Here is a 22,078-nt window from a genome sequence, read left to right on the forward strand (position 1 = left end):
CAAAATGGGCCAGAGTCTACCATCCTTCAGGGCAAAAGGAGATATGCAAAGCCAAGAACACACGCGACTACTGTTCTCTGAGCAGCCATTTCCGGTTTTGTAACAGCGCTACGGTGCCTGCCCTTCCGGGAGGCGCTGACATTCCACCTCTAAGGTGAAGTCACACAGCAAAGACTTTCCAGAAGAGGGAGATTCACTTGCAGAAGGCGGGTCACTCTGGGTGGGGCTGTCTTCTTCCTCTCTTGATCATCAGCCAGATTATGGGTGGATCGAGGCAGGAGGCAAATTATCAGCAATTTAAAACCTCATTAGTAGTTGCAGGGAAAAGGTAACGGTATTTGAACCTGGTTTTCCTGACTGTTTAAATATGCATCCCTATTTATGGGAAATATTCCCAACAGGAGAACTAGAAACTTTCTGAGCCCTGACATAAGGTTCTAAGGCAGTGGCTCTCAACCTTCCTAAGGCTGCGACCCTTTAATACAGTTCCTTGTGTTGTGGTGACCCCCAACCATAACATTATTATCATTGCTACTTCATAACTGTAATTTTGCTACTGTGTGAACTGTAATGGACAGAGGTTTGCCAAAGGGGTTGTGTGCAACCCCTAGGGTGAGAAATGCTGTCCTAGGGTGCAAACCTCAAATTTGAACTTGCAGGACAAGTTATAGCCAAAATATAAATTCTCTACAACACTGAATACGATCACCCCCAAAATCTGTGTAAAAAATTTTTATGAAGCATAAATGAGACTTGGGGCCAAATCCCAGGATATCTCATTATAGATATATAAATATACCAAGATCCTGAACCATCCCAAGCCACCCCAATCCAACCTACACCAGCTTCCAAACATGTCAGAGAAGTGATGAACAGTCTCAGGAATCCCCCTCCCCGACACCTTCACAATTTAAGAACGACCAGCCTCTTTCCCAGCCAGAGTGGTTGCTTCAGCAAGGAAACACAGTTTATGGTATACCAGATGCATCAGCTAACATCACACACCAGCAGAATTATGCTCAACACCACACGAAGAGCCTGCACCATCTCAACTTCTACTCTTAAACACCAGTGAGTAACTCAGATCTGTTTCTCAGAGAAGTGACCTTTCCCTCCCGAGCACGAAGCTCTTCAGGTTAAATAAAGCACACTTAGGCTTTCTACAATCGCCCTTGCTGGTAGGGCTCAGGAGCTATTTCTGGTTACTCATAAATGCTTTGTAGCCAGCCTCATTTTGCCTTATTATGTCCATGTTACAGAAGGTGTTCACAAGCAGTCTTAAGTAAAATAAATACAATAATATTTTAATAAAATAATTACTAAAACTAAACAAAATTTTGAAAGTAAAAAAAGTAAGTGCAGTGTTCATGTTTACAGAGCTCCTGTTTCCATCAATGATAAAGAGACACAAATCCCATATCCCCCCAGATACAGGGTTCAGTGTCTCAGGCTAAACTCTAATTCCATTTTGATTATGTTTTATGGAATTATAATCAGCAGTATTATCTCTGTGATTGGGAACTTTCCCGATCAGAACTCAAGAGGCAGAGATGAGAACTACTACACTCCTAACTATCCACAAGCCTGCCAACAATTCCTGTGACATAGAATATTCTAGAGTTCCCTTTGTGGCATTGCAGCATCACTTTGAGTCGGATGGAACCTAAAATCGCCAGCGTTCCTCCAAAACCAATGGGAATTCATCAGGTGTAAGCTTTTCATGTGCCTGGGAAGGAATATGACCATCAGTGCTGGTCCCTTGAAACAGAAGGTGCCACTGTTAACTAAGCCTCTATTAGGAAATGCGGTGTTTGGAGTTAATCAGATGCTCACATTATCATTTAATTGAAGATAAACTCTACTGTCACAGAAATTTACATCAACAGTCTACCTGATTTTTTTCCCCTTTCTACTTGTATGATGGGTGTATGTGTATTCTGCATTTGTGTGGGCACATCTGTGTGGGTGGGCATGCCCATGTGGGGCCAGGGTTTACTCAAGAGTCATCCTCAATCACTCTTCAACTTCATTCAATGATGCAGAGCCTCTAAATCAAGCCCAGAGCTCTCGGATGTGGCTGGCCATACTAGTCTGCATGCTCTAGGGATCAATCGCCTGTCCTCCTGAGGCTAAAATGAAGGAACACTTTCATGAGCTCTAGGATCTGAAGCCCGGTCTTCAGGCTTGTGTGGTAGCACACTAACCACTGAGCCATCTCCCCTCCCAGGCTCTCCCTTATTTACTTATTTTTCTGGAATGTTCAGGACTTCCATCTTTGTGGAGGAATCTTCATTAGGAATGATTTATTCTAAAGGTATCAGACTGGTACTGGTTAGGAAAGCATTTTCATTGGTGACCTGGGAGGTGTACCATTTAAAGAGAAAATCGACACAGAACAAGTTTGCTGCACTTGTAAGAAAAATACAATAATAAAATTTTCATATTTTTTGAAGGATGAGAAAAGCATAGCCAGTTGTCCACTTACAGTGAGTTCACAGAAGTCGATACTGTCAAGGCTTTTGCTTCGATGTAGTCTCCCTTTAATTCGTCTTAGAGAAGGTTTTCCTTGGCTGACATTGGAAGTAGCACCATTGGGGTTTTCAGAGGATGGAGTTACCCTGAAAGAAAGGAGGAGATGCTTGAAGAGACGGGTTTACAGGTGAACAGGAGTCTACTTGCAGGTTGCTATGGAAATGCCACTTTTTTTTTCTTTCCAAGATTCACATCCTATCAAATACTATTTCTGAATGTTTCTTAGCAGCTAACTAGTTTAGAAATTTCCTTGACAGAGTTCAAATATTTCAGAATTAAGATTCAGGAAAAGTTGACTCTATAGCCACCCTTTGGTGAGAGAACCAGTTCGATGCAGGCTGATGCTTCCTGGGGAACTCGCAGGCCACTGCTCCCCTCTGGGCGGTGATTTATGGAGCACTTAGACCAGTGCCTGGCACATCTGGGACAAGTCAGCCGTCACTGTGCACACACACAGATAACGCTTAGCAGGCTTTTGTTAAGCATGAACAAGATTTATTTAATCATACCTTACAAGTAAACATGAAAGTCACTACTTAATTCAGCTGATCATGGGGTTAGAGAAACAGATTTTAAAAAAACAGCAAAAAAAAAATATATATATATATACATATAAAACCAAGTGTCCACAGAATTCATCCTAGGACCTATGTTCTTCTGTCAAACCCAGAACTGCCAGGCACTGAGTCTCTGCTGGCAGTAGATGAGGTAATGGGCTAGAGAAGTTGCCTAGCACCTGCAGGGAAATAGCTCACTGCTGTCTGACGGAGGCTGTAAGCCAGACAAAGCAATGGGACTGTCTGAGAATGGGTTATGAAAGCCACTTTGCTTATTTTATGATGGCATCTCCTACTGCAACACAGTCCAAATTCACACATTAACCTTTGTGACACACATATGTTTTTATGCTGCAAATGCTGTCTGAAAGGGTGCATCCTCAATGTATCTCTCTTTAAAAGACGCACAGGTTGGAGTGACAACCAATCTTCAAACAGTTTTAATTTGGGGTAGGGAGATAGGGTTTTGCTATACAGCCTAGTCTGGCCCGGAACTCAAGCTCCTCCTGCCTGAGCATCTTCCTCTGTGCTGGTTTTACAGGCATGCAGCATCCTGTCTGATGCCGATGCTAACATTACCAGACGCTTTCTTTATTAGTAAGACAGTAAGTACTAAAACAGCCAAGAACACCTGCAATGTAGAATGAAAGGAATGTACATATATAGATATAATATGTGGAAAGTACAGAACAAATTGAGGATGGAAAGTGTTAACTGTCCCCTTTCCCCTTGTAGCAAACTCCATCTCTCTTTTAAACACACTGTGATCACCAGTTCTTCACACAATCTCCCAAGCAAGGTATATATTCATTAGTTTTTGTATCCTTCCTTCCTTCTTCCTTTGTTTTTTCTTCCTTCCTTCCTTCCTTTCCTTCTTTCTTCTCTCTGTCTCTCTCTGTCTCTCTGTCTCTGTCTCTGTCTCTCTCTCTCCCCCCCCCTCTGTCTTTCTCTCTCTCTCTTTCTTGTGTGTATGTGTGTGTTTGAATTTAGAACTTGCTTTGTAGATCAGGCTGGCCTCGAACCCACAGAACTATGCCTGCCTCTGCTTCCCCAGTGCTGGGATTAAAGGTGGATGCCACCATGCCTGGCTGTGTGTTATGTCTTTTTAGAATTTATTAGTAAGGTAACCAAATTGTGTTTTTTTTTTCTGTACCATATTTTTTCACTCAACAGACTTTGAAAATACTCCCATAATAAGTCAAAGAAAACCATTTCTCTGATTTTAAGGACTAAATAGTATTTCCTATGTAGACGTAACATTATTTATTAAATCACTCCCCTATTGATGGGAATTCAGTTTCCAAATGTGTCCTATGCTAAGACTGCGTATCTCTGACATTTGCACACAAATGCAACCTTTATCAAAGAAAGAGTCCTCAGAGGGTAATGCAAGTGCAGGGTGGGTGTTCTCTAACTGTAACAGGCACAGCTATCTAAAGACCTTACTAATCTGTGTATCCATCAGTGGTGCCGGGGAGCACCCACTCAGGATCTTTAAGGAACACAGCAACTCCATCACTCTATTGGCTTAAAGCCCAACTTCTCTATGGTCCTTGTCATTTTGCATGCTGAACTACTGACTTCTGTTATAAGATCTGTTGCAAAATTTGCCAAGTGCTGGGATTAAAGGCATGCGCCACTACTGCCTGGCTATTTTTTTTAAAGGTTTATTTATTTTATGTATATGAATACACTGTCATTATCTTCAGACACAGCAGAAGAGGGCATCGGATCCCATTATAGATGTTATGAGCCACCATGTAGTTAGGAGGCAGAGGCAGGAGAATTTCTGGGTTTGAGGCCAGCCTGGTCTACAGAGTGAGTTCCAGGACACCCTGGGCAATACAGAGAAACCCCGTTTCAAAAAAAAAAAAAAAAATCCCACCATAAATACAGCCTTTTCAGTTGATCTTTATGTATCTGCCAGCTTTTGTTTTACATATTTCAAATGCTTTTATTGCCTTTTATCTGAGACTCGTATCTTAGAGATTTAGTCTCTATAAAGTCTCTATGCCAATGACACCTTTTACTTTAATGCTATTTTTATGACAATTTCTCCCATCTGTGTCTAATCTTTACCTTTTTCTATGTTTTTGCATACCTATATTTTCAATCTTCCCAAATATCCTTTCATATCTCTTCTATTGTATCTCTAACTCCTGACATGAAATTAGAGTGTCTACCAAGATGGTAGGAGTCCATTTGACCTGAGATGGATACTGATCTACTTATTCCTGTCGTCTTATAGATTTTCATGTAAATATTTCCTTCCTTATTTTTCTGCTTGATTAGTGTGACTGGGTTTTCTCTGATCCCACCTTCCTTGGGACTTCATTCTGTTTCCAAGTAGTAATAGTTTAAAGTGACATAAGGGTGATTCTAACACTAGCTGGCTAACTGTAAACACTCATGCATGAACATACTCACATATGCTGGATTCCCGACAGACATTCTAAAATCAATTCTAGAAAATGGCGAAATATTCGTACATAAGTTATGTGCATTTTCCATAGAGCTGAAATCATTCTAGATCATTTATAACACCTGATACAATGCACATGTCACACAAGCAATTGTAATACTGCCCTCTGGGGAATAAATACAAGATAGTATTGACATATTCTTACCCACAGCGGGTGGAACCTGTGCATATGGAATCCAGGGTTTCGAAGTCTGACTCTATAGTTGAACTTACCTTCTCTCCCATGAGCAGGCCCAACTAGCATCCTCACGTGCTCCTCTGCAATAATTGGCCTTACGCCTCCTCACTCCCTTCTTAGTACTCCCACACCACCCTGAGCTCTACCAGCTCTGACCAGCTGGCAGGCTTCCTATCGCCAGAGCCTTATTCTGCTCTCTCTAGCTTACTCCTCCAGCATTTGTTTGGCCCGTCTGGCCATCCCCTTTTCTACTGACAAGCAAAAGCGCCCAGACGTCATTGTCATTATCGCAATGTTCCTTTCCCCTCTTTCTCCACTGTCTTTTCTCTCCTCAGGGACCTGCTAATCCCGGGAGTCCTGGGTTACTTCTATTTCTACTGGGCTGTCCTTTCCAGCTACAGTATTCATTGTGCCTGCCCTCAGTGACTAACAGAGACGCAGGACTTGCTGCTGGGAGGTTTGTGGGAAAACATTTTTGGGTCAAGAAACTTGGCAGATCCTGTAGAGACAGCTTCATCTGTGGCCCAGCAAGCAGAGACTGCTTTAGGGAGTAAGGAAGCATGTCTGGCAGCTGCTATCACTGAGAAGGGAAAGAGACCACCGACATCACACTAAGTGTGCTCCCAGTTCTTTCTCCACTCCATCCCTGGGTTCGCCCTCAAGCCAAACACACAGCTGTGCCCTGGACAGTGGCTCTACAAGCCTTTTCTCTTGGTACAGCATCTCGCTTACTAAGCACATATCAGAATCCTCAGAATGCTAGTTCACAGAGGACATTCTTTACTGTTTATTCAGGCTGTCGTTAATTTGATTTTAATGAACGTTTAAAATTTTGATGAATTTCCTGTAAATCCTCCTTCCGGTTTAGTTTCCAAAGTACAAATCCGATGATGTCATGCTCGGGATTCTCAACAGGTAAAGAAGCACACCTCGGAGCTCCATCGTCTTCTCTTCTCCACAGAACAATGAAGGGCTTGACTCACAGGGAAACATTTCAGGACACTGAGGGTGGGCAAAGCCTTTCTTGGACAAGACATCAAAAGCACAGGAAACAGACCCAAAAACAAACAAGTGGGATTACATCAAACCAAACAACTTCTGGACGGGGAACAAGCAACAGCAGAGAGGCAGCCTACAGGGGGGAGAAAAGAGCTGCCGTCCAGCAGATACGAGGAACCTCAAAACCCCAGCAGCAAAAAGAGAAAATATTCTAATTTAAAGAATGGGCAATTGTGTGCAGTGACTACAGATTACAGCTCCTTGAACTGTGGATCAAAACCCCACATGAGGTCATCCACCTCATGGGCATAGGAAAATTTGGCATATCTGAACGTTACGTGGTCATGGAAATTTTTGGCAACAATGAAAAGTTTCTGTTTTGGCAAGAGCCAAAATCAAACGTAATATCACAGACAGCACTCGCCTGGGGTGTATTGTGACTTCACTACAGTGTTAGTTCTGAACACACAGCATACAAACTTTGATAGCTTGTGCCAGGATGCCAGGGAACACTGGTGAGTGCTGCCAGTGACACCATCTCAGATTCAAGATGGCGACACAGGACTCAATGCACTTTTTACTGGAGATACATTTTTCTGCTCTTACAGAAAGACGATGGATGTTTCTATAGAGAAAACAGACTATTTTCCTGCTGTCAGTCTTTAACATGTAAGTATCAAATTTGCATATCTTTGGATTTTGCTGGGTTAGAATGTTTGGTTTTAAAAATTGCTCTATGGCCCAGTGTAGTGGTGCATGCTTTTAGTCTCAGCACTTGAAAAGCAGAGGCAGGCAGATTTCTATGAGTTCTAGGCCAGCCTGGTCTAGATAGTGAGTTCCAGGAGTATGTAGAGAAACCCTGTCTCAAAAATACATACATACATACATACATACATACATACATAGACAAAAATTTTTCTTTGAATTGCTGATTTGAGTTTTAGGGAAAAAATGAATTTTGGCTTGGGATTATGATAAAGTTTGCAACAATTTCTGAAATGTCTATATAGCTAGGGTCATTTGAAATTGTCTTGGTAAACAAAGGATTTAGAAGTAGAAAACCTTTAAGAAACCCTATCAAAGAAAACAATATATTTTATATTTCAGTTAGAATATTGAATATTGTTTATCATAAAGAAATAAATTTGGGAGGAGATGTGTGTATACAGGTTTATCCTGATTTAATACTCTGTAATGTATCTGCGTACTGAGCATTACATGAAACCCCATAAATATGTACAATTTTAATTTAATATCCTAATTTGGAATAAGTTTAGCTTAAATTTAAAAAGAATTAATAAGGTATTAATAAAAAATCTACAACCCAACTTTTCTTTTTATTTCTTGTCGACTAGTTGCATGGGCTAACTACATTTTAGGAAATTAATATAAATATAATACCACCTTTTTGGGTAAAGAAATTTATAATTTTTCTCAAACTCTTTTGACATCTCAAAGCCATACAAGTTTCTCTTTTCCCCAAACTTAATGCTTGCCATGAATTTATATCCAGTTATAAGTGGCTAGCGTGCAATAGAGTATAAGGAGAGGGCAAAACAAAAAAAATCCTAAATATAATCATTCATCTATTAAATATTTGCATTATATATCCAGTGGTCATCGGCTCAGGCCTCACCTTGGCCAGAGACTCCCAAGAACATAGCATTTTTGTCTGAGTCTAAGCAGGTACTTGTTCAGGAGGACCATTAACTTAAATGCTGTAACCAGGTCTCTGAAGGTTAGACACAGTTGCTAAAAGGCAGGAGATTTGGCATAAACTCCTCCCTCTTTGGTGGGGAATAAAAATGAATGGTGACCCAGGTAGTAACTGAAAATGTTAACTCCAGGCCACAGCAAAATGATCATGTACTTCCAGCACAGGTAAAATACTGCTTCTCTTTTCTTCCTCATTTTCTTTGTGCATCGATGATGGCCCTACAGAGTGATGTGCATGTGGTTAGTTTGGCTGCCAACAATTCTAATGAGAAAGCTTTTGGTGGTTTGAAAGAAAATGAATGGCCCCCATAGGCTCATAAGGAGTGGCACTATTAGGAGGTGTGGCCTTGTGGGAGGAGGTGTGGGATTCATGTTCTGCTGCCTTCAGATCAAGAGATAGAACTCTCAGCTCCTTCTCCAGCACCATGTCTGCCTGCAGGCCACCATGCTTCCCACCATGACAACAATGGGCTCTGAAACTGTAAGCCAGCCCCAATTAAATGTTTTCCTTTATAAGAGTTGCTGTGAGGTTGCTTTCTTCTCCTTCCCAGGACCAGTAGTCTCAATTAATCTGGACCCCCGAGATCTGTCAAACACTGGACCACCAACCAGGCAGCATACACCAGGTGATTTGAGGCCCCCAACACACATACAGCAGAGGACTGCAGGGCCTGTGTTCATTCAGAGACGATGTACCTAAGCCCCGAAAGACTGGAGGCCCCAGGGAGTTTAGAAGTCAGGTGGAGTGGGGGGTGGGAACATCCACATGGAGACAGGGAGGTAGGGAGGAGGTATGGGATGTTGAGCAGTTGGAGGGTGGACAGGGATGGGGGTGAGGGGGGTGGGGGAATAAAATATGGAGTGTAAAAATAAATAAATAAATTTAAAGAGTTGCTGTGGTCATGGTATCTCTTCACAGCAATGAAACCCTAAGACAAGACCCATGTAAGTACAAACAAACAAACACAGTTTCACTTGATATGAAATAAACTCAATCTAAAATCAATCTCTCCTCCCCTAACGCACACACCTTGTGCCTCCCTCCTTCCTCCCCAAGGTATGCCTCCTTTCTCTGACCCCAGTATTATGGAGCCCAACTGAATAATTCAGATGCTCGAGGACAGTTCCAGAAATCCTCAAAGGAACGCTTTTTGTTGACAGGAAAGCACAGATCTAAGCAACTTATATAACTTACCTTAAATTAAGGAGAAACTAATGACTAACTTACAAGAAAGCTGTTCTTTCCCAAGTCCTAAATTTCATTCGTTATAAAATTAAGAGTGTTGTCTCAGTAGGAGTACTACACACACCAGACTCAAGAAAAGCAGAGCAGCTGGACTCTGCTGGAATTACAGACATGAGTAACTCGAGGGCAGAACGACACTAAGGTCAGATCCTTGACATCTTCCGGAGTAGCTGTGTGACTCTGGGAAGCCGTTTAAATCCTTCAAAATCTCAGTTTCCAGTGGGGTTTGGTGGTTCACACCTATAACTCCAGCATGGAAGACTGAGACAGGGGGACTGCTCTGTATAGTGAGTTCCAAGCCAGTCTGGACTATAGAGTGAGAGAGCTGAGTGTAGTGCGTGTGGAGGTGAGGTCTCTCTCTTCACGCTCCTCTAATCTTCTTATGGATCCACATTTTCCTTTTGGACATAGCTAATGTGTCCACAAGACAAGACCCCAGACTTCTCGCGTTTGACTCCCTGTTTCCAATGTAGCCCCCTATTCCTGGCTCCTGGAACCCGGCTTCTATTGGCTGTGTTTACTGACCTTGATAGGTTAGGTGTGGTCTATACTGGAGGCTCCACTAGCTTAGCTACCAGGAGGGAAAGCACGCATACTCCCCCTGCTGGCCTTGAAGGGTACTTCAGTCTGCTTCCTAGAGAAGGCTCTCATGTGAGGACTTGCTGGCTCCTGCCCAGATGTTATTACCAACTGAGTAAATTGTTTACCATTGCCTTCTAGTTCCTTGTGTGTGCAATCTCCTGGCTGAGGCCACCAGGGAAAAGTAAACACCAATCTGGCCCTATCAATCTTGTCACACCTGAAGCCGCAACCCCTCGGCTGTCTGTTGGCTGCTGTCCAAATCCAGTCCTGGAAATTTCTGACATGGGCCAGTGAAGTCCCCCAGGAAACTTAACTATCACTCTTTTAAGACACACAGCGGTGCAACGGAGCTCCTTGACACCAGGCACTGCCTCTCCCTCTCCCAGGCCCTTCCCTCAGCTGGAATGTCTTTTTGCTCCCCACCCTGGAGGCCAAATGTGTCCAGGAGCCTCTGGCCTTCATTCAACATGTGTTCGAATTAGAAGTTTTGTTCACTGTCATCTCTGACCACACCCCACACAGTACAAACAACTTCCAAGCCTCTCTGCCTCACCCCTTTTCCGGTTTCCAGTGTAAGAGAATTTAGTAACAATGAAGAACTGGGCCAATTAAATAAATAAGATGGTAAAATGAAGCAGTTACATAAGAAGAAAATTGTTCACAAAGCTTATCACTAATCACTCCACAAGATACTAATTTAGAGGCTGAAGAGCTGTCTCCATAGTTAAGAGCATTTGCTCTTCTGGCAAGAGGATCAGGGTTGGGTTGCTAGCACCTACTTGGTGGTTTACAACCATCTACAACTCCAGTTCCAGAGGATCCCAGGCCCTTCTGTGACTTCCATTCCACAGTTACAATGTACACATACAGTACACATACATACATGCAGGCAATATGCTCATGCACATAAAATAGTAAAGTCAATAAACCAGGAGCAACCAACAGCCACAGCAGACTCAAGGCAATGCTAATGAATGGCAGTGCAGTATGGTTTGCTGTGAAGGGGAATTCTGAGCAAAGGTGTGGGAACAGGAGGCTTGCGGTACTGAAGGCTATGCAGCAGCTGGCTTGTACAGGGCACTAATCCTTACGAGGACATTTCACTAAGGTAGTAAAGGACTGATAAGATGGCTAAGCCAGCAAAGCCCAAGTGGACATACCTAAGTTCAGTCCCGGGAACCCTGGTGGGATGAAAGAACTGGCTTCTGCAAACTATGCTCTGACTTCCACAGAGGTGCCATGCTACACACACGCATGTGCTACACACACACACACACACACACACACACACACGCTCACAATCACACACATGAATAAATAGATGTCATTAAAATGTTTTTTAAAGATAGTAAACTTTCTTTGTAGTTTATAGTTATCAGATAGAGAAGCCCCAATAATTCATTTATGTAAAGGATTAATAATAACTGGCTATTCATTCCATTTATGAAAAGGACCATGTCCATAATTTGCTTATTTAAAAACTGTGTGAAAGGCCCTATTGCTGAAGAGACAATGCCCTTCAGTCATGGCTCAGAGACCCCTGAGCTTGAACTGATCTGAAAGTCCCCTCCCTAACGATCGTAGTACCAGAGGGCACCACGCAAGCTGCCAAAGGGAAGCAACCGACGGTCCTACCCAGCTAAGATGCCCTTGAACCGCATCAGTGACCTGCATAACACAAGAACCCTCCGGGTGCTGGAGTGGCAGGCACACCTTGGTGGTAACCAGCAGCTCTTTAACTGTACTTAAGGCCCACTCAACAACCGAGAAGCCGTGCCTGGTAGTGGAAACTGAGCTAACTACACAGCGATAGTGAAGGCGTGGTTACTGGAGGAGAATCTACAACTGCTAATTTACTAAACCAGAATAATCCCCTAACAATAATCCAAACATATCTGTCCTTATGTCCACAGATAAGTGTAGTCTTTATACACACACCCTATCGAAGACATTTCTCTTTTCAATAGACAGAAACCACTTCAGAAAACCATGATCAATCCGAATGTGGACTTGTAGAGCCAAGCCCCAATGGAGATATCTGCAAAATACCGCTGCACTTAAGGCCTAGGGAGCATTGTACCAGAAAGGCAGAGAGGGCCAGAGGACACAAGAGAGTTTGCTGTGAGACTGTCATATCAAAAGCTACACAATGAAGTCTCACCAATGCGACCGCCCAAATGTGAGCAGAGCAAAGGCAACACCAATGGACGTGCCAAATTTGACAGGGAAAAGCCCCTCAAGGGCTCAATCCTACTCAAAGAACTACAGGCAACCGAGGAGAAAGCTGGGAGCAGAAGAGGTGGGCTTCCCCAGGAAAGAGCACAATGATTGGTTGTACTCTGCCACAGGGTCAGTTCTGCAGGAAAACCTTGGCAACCCAAGGGTGCACTGTGAACCAGAGCTGGGAAAAGACCTCTACAAGGCACTTCCTGGTTCCTTTGCATCTAGTCTCAGCCATTCTCTCCTGCTCCCTCCCCCCACAACCCCCGTACCCAGGACTGTATTCTTCCTGGTCAACCAGCATGAAAGTTGTGTCTAGGCAAGTAAATGACTTTGTTTGTAAAATGGAAGAAAAAAAAAAACCGGAACCTACCTCACAGAGGTGGCTAAATGAAATGACAGGACACTTGGGAAGCATCTCCACTGGGTCTACAGGGAGTGACTTAAACGACAGCTCTTACCATCCTCCATTATGTGGAGGCTGCCGGAAACGAGCACATAGAGACTATGTGACTTCCAACAACCATCCAAGAAAATTGAGCAGGGGACATTCTTAGAAGTGTGCAGGAAGCGAGCTGGCTCGGTCCCTCCCTAAGGTCAGTATAAGCACTCCTTGAAGCACTTGGTGTCAAAACTCAAGACTGTTGAAAATAAAATTATTATGAAAACATTTGTCACATTTCACATAAAAATAGATCAGGGTAATTATTATTTGGGCCGGTGGAAAAATTTCACCTTATTTAGAAAAACAGTGTTTGCAAATGTAATCAAGTTGAAGTTCTTGAGATGAGAGCATCCTGGATTACCCAGATGGGCACAGCATCCAGGGATCCAGGGATGCATGTAGGTAAAGGGGAGAAGAGGAGGCAAGGGACACAGAGCAAAAGGCCGTGAGCTCATGGAGCCAGAGACTGGAGTAACATGGTCACTGAGAACACCTGGGCCACCAGAAATAGAAAGGACAAGGGTGGGCCAATCCAGAGCCATCCAGGGCACATAGAACTATGAATCCAGGGACTCATAGTTCTTGTTCTTGTGGTCCTAGGAAATACAATGCAGCAACCAATGGTGGTCCCCAAAGAAAGACAGCTAGCCGCACAAACATACAAGTGTCTGGGGCAAGGGCAGCAGGCCCCAGCAGTACTATCAAGCAGCTTTCAGTTTCTGTAACAAACACCCAGAGAAAGTAATCTCAAAAGAGGGAAAGTCTTCGGGCTGTGTGTTTCAGAGACATTTAGTCCGTCTGCTGACTCCTTGCTTCTGGGCTTAGGAGCAGAAACATCACTGTGAGAGAGAGAAAAAAGCTGCCCACCATATTGAGAAGACAGAATAAAATCAACTAACACACAGAGGCTGAGGACAAGATAAAGCCTCCACGGACATGCCACGTTGACCTCCTTTAACTCACCCTCTCCTCCCTGCCCTGGGCGTTTCCATCCATTCCCAATCACACCTTCAAATAATGGAGTCTAGCAACAGAGGAGTCGGCAGACAGGGTCAGAGACCTTAGGATCCAGTCACCTGCCAATGATTACCTCCAGCAACTGGGCTGGCAGAGCAAGCCTTCAACCACGAGAGGGAGGAAGGGCACTTCATACTCTAACCATAACAATAGCAACAACGTTCCTGAACAGATAACTGCAAACATCCCCACTTCCTCTTTCTAGGATACAAGAGGAAGGGGTGAGCTGGGAAGAGGTTCCTCCAATGCGAGGCTGGTTGGGTTTCCACCTCAATTGATGCATAGATCCAACAATCCCTCTGCAGAACCAGTAAGAAAAACAGAAGACACAACGCAAAGGAAAGCTGAGAGCCCAAAACACCCAAGGTAGGCTGAAGTGTGGCAACAAAGCATGAGATCACCCTACTCTGTCCTTCCTACCGGCATAAGCTTTGCAGGCACGAAGTCTTTTTACACATAACATAATCATTCAGAGAGGGGGAACATTACACATTTTCAGAAAGATCTTGGCACAAATCTTCATATATGCAGACTTTATAGTACAAACTCACATGGTGTAAGTAGGCAGATGTCTCCGGTGCCTTCCAAGGTCTGGCTATACTGCTGAAATCTGCAGTAGGTTCCTACCTACAGCTCTGAAGCTGGGACTTGGACTGTCCCAATGCAACATTGTAACATTTAACAGGGCTGTTCCCCCAACTCTCCAAACAATTGCTACACGACCCTGACAAGATGAAATGTTATCTAGAAGAAAATTCCAGAGGAAAACAAACCGATACAGGAGTTGGGCAGCACAATATTTTCCAACTTAAAAAGGGGGCAAGGCAGTGAGATGTTTTCACATGGCCTTTTCCCCTGTGTCCCTCATCTCCTCTTATGTCCCTTACAGATCCTCACTAATGGATTTGGTGTCCACCTGGATAAGAACTGCCAAGCCTGATGATCTGAGTTTGACCCCTGGGACCCACAAATGGAAGGGTCATACACATGTGGTACAGACCACACATCCCACCCACCCACTCCACACACAAAATAAATAAATGCAGGAAAAAAAAGAATTATATGTCTGTTTTGAGAAGAGATTGTGTTCTTTAGTCTACCATTGTGGAAATGAGATCAACTTTTGCAAGTTAGCATTAGATAGAAGTGACATGGCTTTTTAACATGGAAAAGTTGATTGGAAACACAGCAGCTTTTTTGTGGGCCATCTCTTAATAAGATGGTTGTATTCCAGGCCTTGATTCACTCTTGGCCTCCAATGTGAATTGCTGGAGTATAAAAATTACCTGGATTTTATTTTCCTTGAGTCCTGTTTTCAGAGAGTCTGTGTCTGGGGACTCTACCTTCAGAAGCAACCCCCCAAATGATGAAAGGGAATGAATCTCATTGAATGCTGATGTTCATGCCTAGCAGCTTCTCCATTAGCCCATATCAAACGACAAGAAAATGACTTCTTTAAACTTCCTGCCTAGCTGTGCATGAGATTAAGAATCCATTTATTGGGCTGGGGATGGAGTGGAGAATGCCTTGCCTTAGCATGTGTGTGGTTCTAGGTTTTCGTCCCAGAACTGCTCCTCAAAGAATCCACCTATTTATTCAACTAATACTTATTGAGAAGCTATTTGGGGCCTCGAGAGCATTTGTAGGACATTTAGCAATGGATTAAATAGAGAAAAGCCCTCCCTGTGCAATTTATAGTCTATTGAGAGAAAGAGAATCTATGTGAAAAATCAGTGAGATACAGAGTTGGTTTCATCAATTAAATGCATAGTTGCAGGCTGGAGGGACGGGTGGTGTTGACATCTTTCCCTCTATCTGCCAACAAGACAGCCAAGAGTGACCTACTTGTCTGATGACTGTGTGTGTCTCCAAGCCCAATGACCCCCTGGGGGCAAGCACCTTTATATCCAATAAGCCATCTTGTCCATTGTTTTGTTTTGTTGAGACAGGGTCTCAAGTTGGCCTTGAATTCAAGATATTCCTGCCTCAATTTCCCAAGTGATGGAATTATGTGAACCAGGCGCTCACTACCCTGCTCTGCCTAAGAATGACCCATTCTTCATTTATTTGTTAAAAAATAAAATAAAATCATCTTCCACAGATCTATTTCTTTTTTAGTGCTTGGCTCAAGCTCAGGTTGATGCATGTGCTGGGCAAACACTCCTCTGCTGAGCCACACCCCCTTTCCCCAAGGACATCCTGTTTGTTTGGTTTTTGTTTGTTTGTTTGTTTGTTGACAGGATTTCTTTGTGAAGCCCTGACTGTCCTGGAACTCCCCCAGTACACCAGGCTGGCCTCAAACTCAGAGATCTGCCTGCCTTTGCCTACTGAGTGCTGGGATTAAAGGCCTGTGCCACCAATGCCCAGCCACCAAGAACACATCTTAATTCAACTGTAGCAGTTTTAACAATCTGGTCTTCTATGTGCTGTCCTTGGCTGGTTAGCAAGTGTAAATGCCTTTTTCAAAATAAGTTTGTTTTTAACAAATGGGGGAGGACGACAAAAGATGCTAACATTTCCCAAGCCTGTGTTACTCACCCAGACCCAGCAGTAGGAACAGGCTGGTGTGACATTAGAGCTGATCTTTGTAACACCATGAGAGAGATAACAAGAGTCTCTGCTTACCCACGGAGAAACAAGCATGACAAAAACTTGTTGAAGGTCACACTGTGAGTGGCACAGGGGAAACTTGAACTCTGTGCCCACAGTTATAGTCTTTCCTTTACTATTGACCACTATTGGAATTGTTTTTTGTTTTGTTTTAAACCCACATATCCTGGATTGACCAACCCAGATAGACTTTGAAACATTGTTTCAGGTTTTAGGTAGCAGAAGTTACTTCTCCACTTCACAAAAGCAGCCTCACTTTGGCTTTCTCTACTTAGGAATATATTACCCTACAGTCAATAGAATCGAACATCTAAAAAGATACTCATATCCTATGTTAAGCACTAACTACTAATTTTCAAATTAAAATGGTCATTGACTCTCACAATTACTGGCTCCAGACTCTTATGCGCACCCCACTACTTTTCCTTTCTTGTTTCTTTTGTGGGTGAATCTTAAGCCTGCCTCTCCAGCCAGTGGAATGCCCAGGTGGCCCTAGGATCCCATGTGGCATATTAGGATGCTAATACAACATACAACCTACAGGATAAACGATTGTGCGAACCAGATCTGGATAATTCCTAGACATTTTCACTTGATGGTGTTCTTTTCAATCACCCCCATAACAGCATCCAGGTTGGAGGAAGCAGAAATCGTGCAGATAAAATGACAGTCCTCGACAAAGCGACGCTAACATCACAACTTCCTCCCCTTAGCGTGGGAACGGCTCATCTTTTACTATGTGCCCAACAGCAGGTGCATTGGGGGAAAATAACAGAAGACGCACAGACAGACAGGGACCAATGGGTTGCAGGGCTATGTCGCGGTCTGCGGCAGAGCTCGGCGGCCGCGTGCAAATCCCAGCCAGCACTCGCCGGCGCCCGGGAGAAGGAGAGCCCGAGCGAGGCCGGGATGCGGGGCGCGGGGTCCCAGCCGCTCCCTCTCCGCGCGCTCTCGAAGCCACCCGCAGGAGCGAGGCGCGCGGCCCGGGCGCTGGGCGATGGCTGCTCCACCAGCTCTGCGCGCCCCATCGCTGCCAGGCCCCGAGCCCCCGCCCTGCTCCCGAGCCCCTGTCCCTATCAGCGCGCTCCGGCCCTGCCCCCCAACCCCCCAGCACCCCAGTCCCTGTCCGCGCGCCACTGGTATCCCCATCTCCCCCGTCCGCGCGCCCCAGCCCCGAGTCCTTACCACAGCTTCCTCTTGAGCGGCAGGAGGCTGCCGCGGTTGGACGGGGTGACGCCGATGGCCATCTGCAGCACCGTCAGGTATTTCTGGTACTTCATCTTGTCCCCGCTCCGCTCGCGGGCAGGGCCCCGCCGCCGCCGCCGCCGCCGCAGACACAGCCCCTCCAAGCGCCGCATAGATCAGCTCTGGGCCATCCGCCGCCCCGCCGCGCGCCCGGCTCCCGCTCCTGCCGCCGTGCGTGGCCCGCTCGCGCCGCCGTGCGTGGCCCGGTACTGCCGCCGTGCGCGCCCTCTGCCCGCTCTCCGCCGCCCGGCGCGAGCTCGGCACTGCTGCGCACCGGAGGCGGGCGCGGCCTGGAGGCGGCGCTAAGCGAGCCTTGCACCACGCAGGTCCGCACCCCACGTGCCTCAGTTTCCCCGAGGGGGCTGGCAGCCTATTTGCAGTCGACTACTACCGCAAAGAATCTCAGACCAGAAAAAAAAATGTATATGATTACCACTTAGTGGTTTGTCTCTTATAAGGTGTTTTGTTTTCTGCCTGGATGTGATTGACGACTTTGTTTCTACACAGTGTGTTGCACATATGTTATATGGGGCGCAGTCCTCATACACAGAGTAGTTCTGGATGGTGGAAATGTAGAGTTGGCAAAAATACCTCAACAATCAGTTGTGAAAAGTTGAGATTGTTTTATAACCTTTAAACTTACTGTGGAACTAATAAGGGAATGTCGTGGGGCCAATAAAATAGGGAAAAGGAATTAAAAAGTAGACAACGGATGCATTTTACACTAAGATTTAAAATATTGCAGCAACAGGCCTGCAATCCCTTCTGTGGAACCAAAGTTCTCCTGGAAGGGGGTGGAGCTGGTGAGGCAGCTCTGTAAGCCAAGTGCTTGAAGCATGGGGACCATTCCATCCCCAGCACTCCTGAAAAAAATGAGACTTGTTGTCGAGTCTTGCCAAATCAGTGAGAGACACTCCCTTCACCCCCTCCACCATCCGCCCGTCCCTCACCCCCGTCTAAAAGAAGGTAGACAACGGTTTCAGGAAGACACTTGATATGTATCTCTGGCCGCTACATGGCTCCCACACACATGTACACCACAAAAGGCACAGTACTGCGGACACCTTGAGCCATGCTTGGCCGCTAGGGCACTGTGTACTCACACAGTGCCTTTTCTGTGTTTTGGCGAACTCTCAAATTACGATTTCTATCAGGGTTCTATAACTTGGACTGCAACCATGCAGGATCTCAGAGGTCCTTTCATGTAATTCTAGTTTGGGGTCATCATATTTCCTCTAGTACATCCTTATTCTTTTTGTCACATTTATGCTGCTTAGTTTTTGTCAAGTTAATTCAAAGAAGAGTGATCTGCCAAGAAAGAATCTCAATTGAGGGATTGCCTCCACCAGATTGGCCCATTGGCCTGGCCTGTCAGTGTGAGCATTTTCTTGCATAAAGATTGCTATGGGAGAACCTGGCCCACTGTGGATGTTGCCACCTCAGGATAGGTAGTTGTGGGATATATAAAAAGCAGGCTGAACAAGCAGTGCGGAGCAAGGCAGTAAACAGCATTGTTCTATGGCTTCTTCAGCTCTTGTCTCCAGGTCCTGCCTTGAGTTCCTGCTCTGTTTTCCCTCAGTGAAGGACTGTGATGCAGAACTGTAATCTTAAACTCTCTCCTGCCTTTGGTCAGTGTTTCATCTCAGCGAGCATACTAGGACAACGTTATTTTCTTTTGTTTCTGTTTTTTGCTTGTTTCTCATTTGAGACACAGTCATACTCTGTTGCCCAGGCTGATCTTGAACTCATGTCAATCCTCCTGCCTCAGCCTCCTAGTGTTGGGATTATGGGCATATGCTACCGTTACTCTCCTTACTTCAGTTTCTATGGCCCTCCTTTCACCCTGGGGTTATTGGCCACCAGCCAATAAAAACAAAGGAAGCAGAGTTGACAAACAGTGTTTCAGATAGCCCATGAGCATAGACAGAAGTGAAGACACTCGAGGATCAGCTTTGGGGGGACAGATCAACATTGTTTAGGGCAAATCAAGGGTTATAGGAATCTTCAGTGTGGGCAAGGGTCATTGGCTGAAGGCTAAGACACTGATGCCTCATGAGGAGGCATTCTAGGAATCTCAGGTGCTTGCTGAGTGCGTTTCTTATTCAGAAAAAGAAAGCTTAACCTGTAATCCCAGGAAGGCTCCAAGATATTCTGTAGATAGAGGATATGGGGGTTTTGAGCTCCCCAGACAAAATCAAAGAAGCCCTGCTGGTAAAGGGAGGCTGTCATTTTGCACCGAGCTCAGAAAGCTATCCAGTTGCCTGTTCCTTCTATACTTCCCCTTATGTAACAGACTGCACCTGAATTCCATCCTCCTGTGTTTATTGTTTCTTAGCTGCACCTTCATCTTCGTTGATCAATATCTTCTTTCCAGTTCTATACAATGCTGTGTGCCTCAAGCACAGCAAGGAAAGACAGAGATGCAATGGTATCTCTATGCCAGCACCTAAACTTAATAGCAGACGTCCACTGACCAAGCACAGACACACTCTGGAAGAACTTCCGTGGGATCGTGCAGGTAGATTGGTGGATAAGAGCTCCACATAAGCATGACGACGAGAGTTTGGATACCTGGCATACACACATGCATACACACACATGAGCACATACCACATACATACATGCACATGCATGCATGCACACAAGAGCACATACACATATGGACACACACACATACACACATGCACACACATACACACACATACACAACCACACACATACATACACATATGCATACATGCATACACACATATACATGAGCATACAGCACACACAAACAGAAGTTGTGATTCCCCACTCCTGAAATCCCAGTACTGAAGGGTAGGGCACGGGGTGGAGACAGGGTGGGGCTTGCTGGTCATCAGCCTTAGCAAAAGCCAGAGAGTTCGTAGAGAAACGAGTTACTTTTCTATTGCCATGACAAAACATCATGACCTAAGCAACTTATAAAAGAAAGCATTTAATTGAGGGCTTCCTTATAGTATCAGAGAGTGAGTCTATGGCTATCCATGGTGGGGAGCATGGCAGCAGGCACACAGGCATGGTACTGGAGCAGTAACTCAGAGCTTACATCTTGAGACAAGAGCAAGGCAGAGAGAGAAAGAGAGAGAAAAAGAGTTGAAAAAAGGCATGAGCTTTTGAAACCTCAAAGCCCACCCCAAGTGATATACTCCCTGCAATAAAGCCACACCTCCTAATCCTTCTCAAACAGTTCCATCAACTAGAGACATAGATTTCTAATATATCAGCCTATGAGGGCAATTATCATTCAAACTACCACACATGATATACAACAAGTACATGCACACTAGTAATCTAATGTGATGATCACTGATTGTGATGGACTGCCATTAGAAAGGACTGTGGGCTGAATGACCAATAGCAGAGCCTGTGTCACATCCATTTGCTCAGAGTTAAAGTGTTATGTTAACTGAAATCTGAACCATTCTTTGAGGGACTGATGCTGTTTTACTAAAATGTAGTAGCTGATACTGAGCATATCTGAACCAGGACAGCCAAAACTATATATGTATGTGTGTAATGTACACATGAGTACTGGGAACAAGTTACCTGTATGCCCATCAGAAAGAAATAACAAATGTTAATCCTCACCCTCCACACTATCTCCTCTCCATTTTTGAAATAATCAGCACATAAGATTAGCACACATAAATTTCCTTGTGGTTTGGGCCCCCAGCATTATTTCATACGCAGATAGGAAAGCAACTCTACATCCATTCCACTTCCATTTGTCCAGGACTTTTAGCTCTAACAGGAAATGAGGAACTAGTAGGTCTCCAATACTTCAAATGCACTCACATGCAAGAGAGGACCTTGGAGCTGTGCTCAGGATCAAATGCTGGGGCTAGTGTGTGCTAAGCAAATGTTCTATCACTGAGCTACACTCCCACTTAAAAAGTCATTTTGAGACAGGTGCTTGCTAATTTTCATTACAATCCTCCTGTCTCAGCTTCCTGAGTACTGGGAACCACCATGCCCAATACTATCTTCTTAAGAGACATCAAGTCTCACCAGCAAATATTCACTGTTTCTTTTATTTGTTCGTCCTTTTGCATGGCTTTTGCTGTTTGTGGGGTGTTTGATGAAACACTACATTGTGCTGAGTAGTTAATTTATACAGAGGCTGGTGGACCGACTGGGGAAAATGAGAGATAGAAAGGAACATGAGTGAAACACTTTCTGAATGGCAGAGGAATCTACGTGGACATAAAAGGCAGAACACTGAAAA

General features: G+C 44.6%; 1 protein-coding gene across 13 annotated transcripts in view; it reads right to left on the reverse strand.

Annotated features, from left to right (window-relative positions):
- The window catches only part of Tjp1 (tight junction protein 1), a 358,112-nt gene that overhangs the window by 222,056 nt on the left and 113,978 nt on the right, over positions 1 to 22,078 (reverse strand). For 10 of the 13 annotated variants that reach the window (XM_031386893.1, XM_031386891.1, XM_031386890.1 and 7 more), the window contains one exon: positions 2,486 to 2,618. In XM_031386893.1, the coding sequence (XP_031242753.1) occupies positions 2,486 to 2,618 (133 nt within the window). Of the gene's footprint in view, positions 1 to 2,485; positions 2,619 to 17,769; positions 18,063 to 22,078 lie in introns of those variants that run through there. The other 3 variants (XM_031386901.1, XM_031386899.1, XM_031386897.1) reach the window with 2 other exon arrangements.

This window comes from Mastomys coucha, unplaced genomic scaffold (genome assembly GCF_008632895.1).
Source record: "Mastomys coucha isolate ucsf_1 unplaced genomic scaffold, UCSF_Mcou_1 pScaffold21, whole genome shotgun sequence".
Taxonomy (NCBI): Eukaryota; Metazoa; Chordata; class Mammalia; order Rodentia; family Muridae; genus Mastomys; species Mastomys coucha.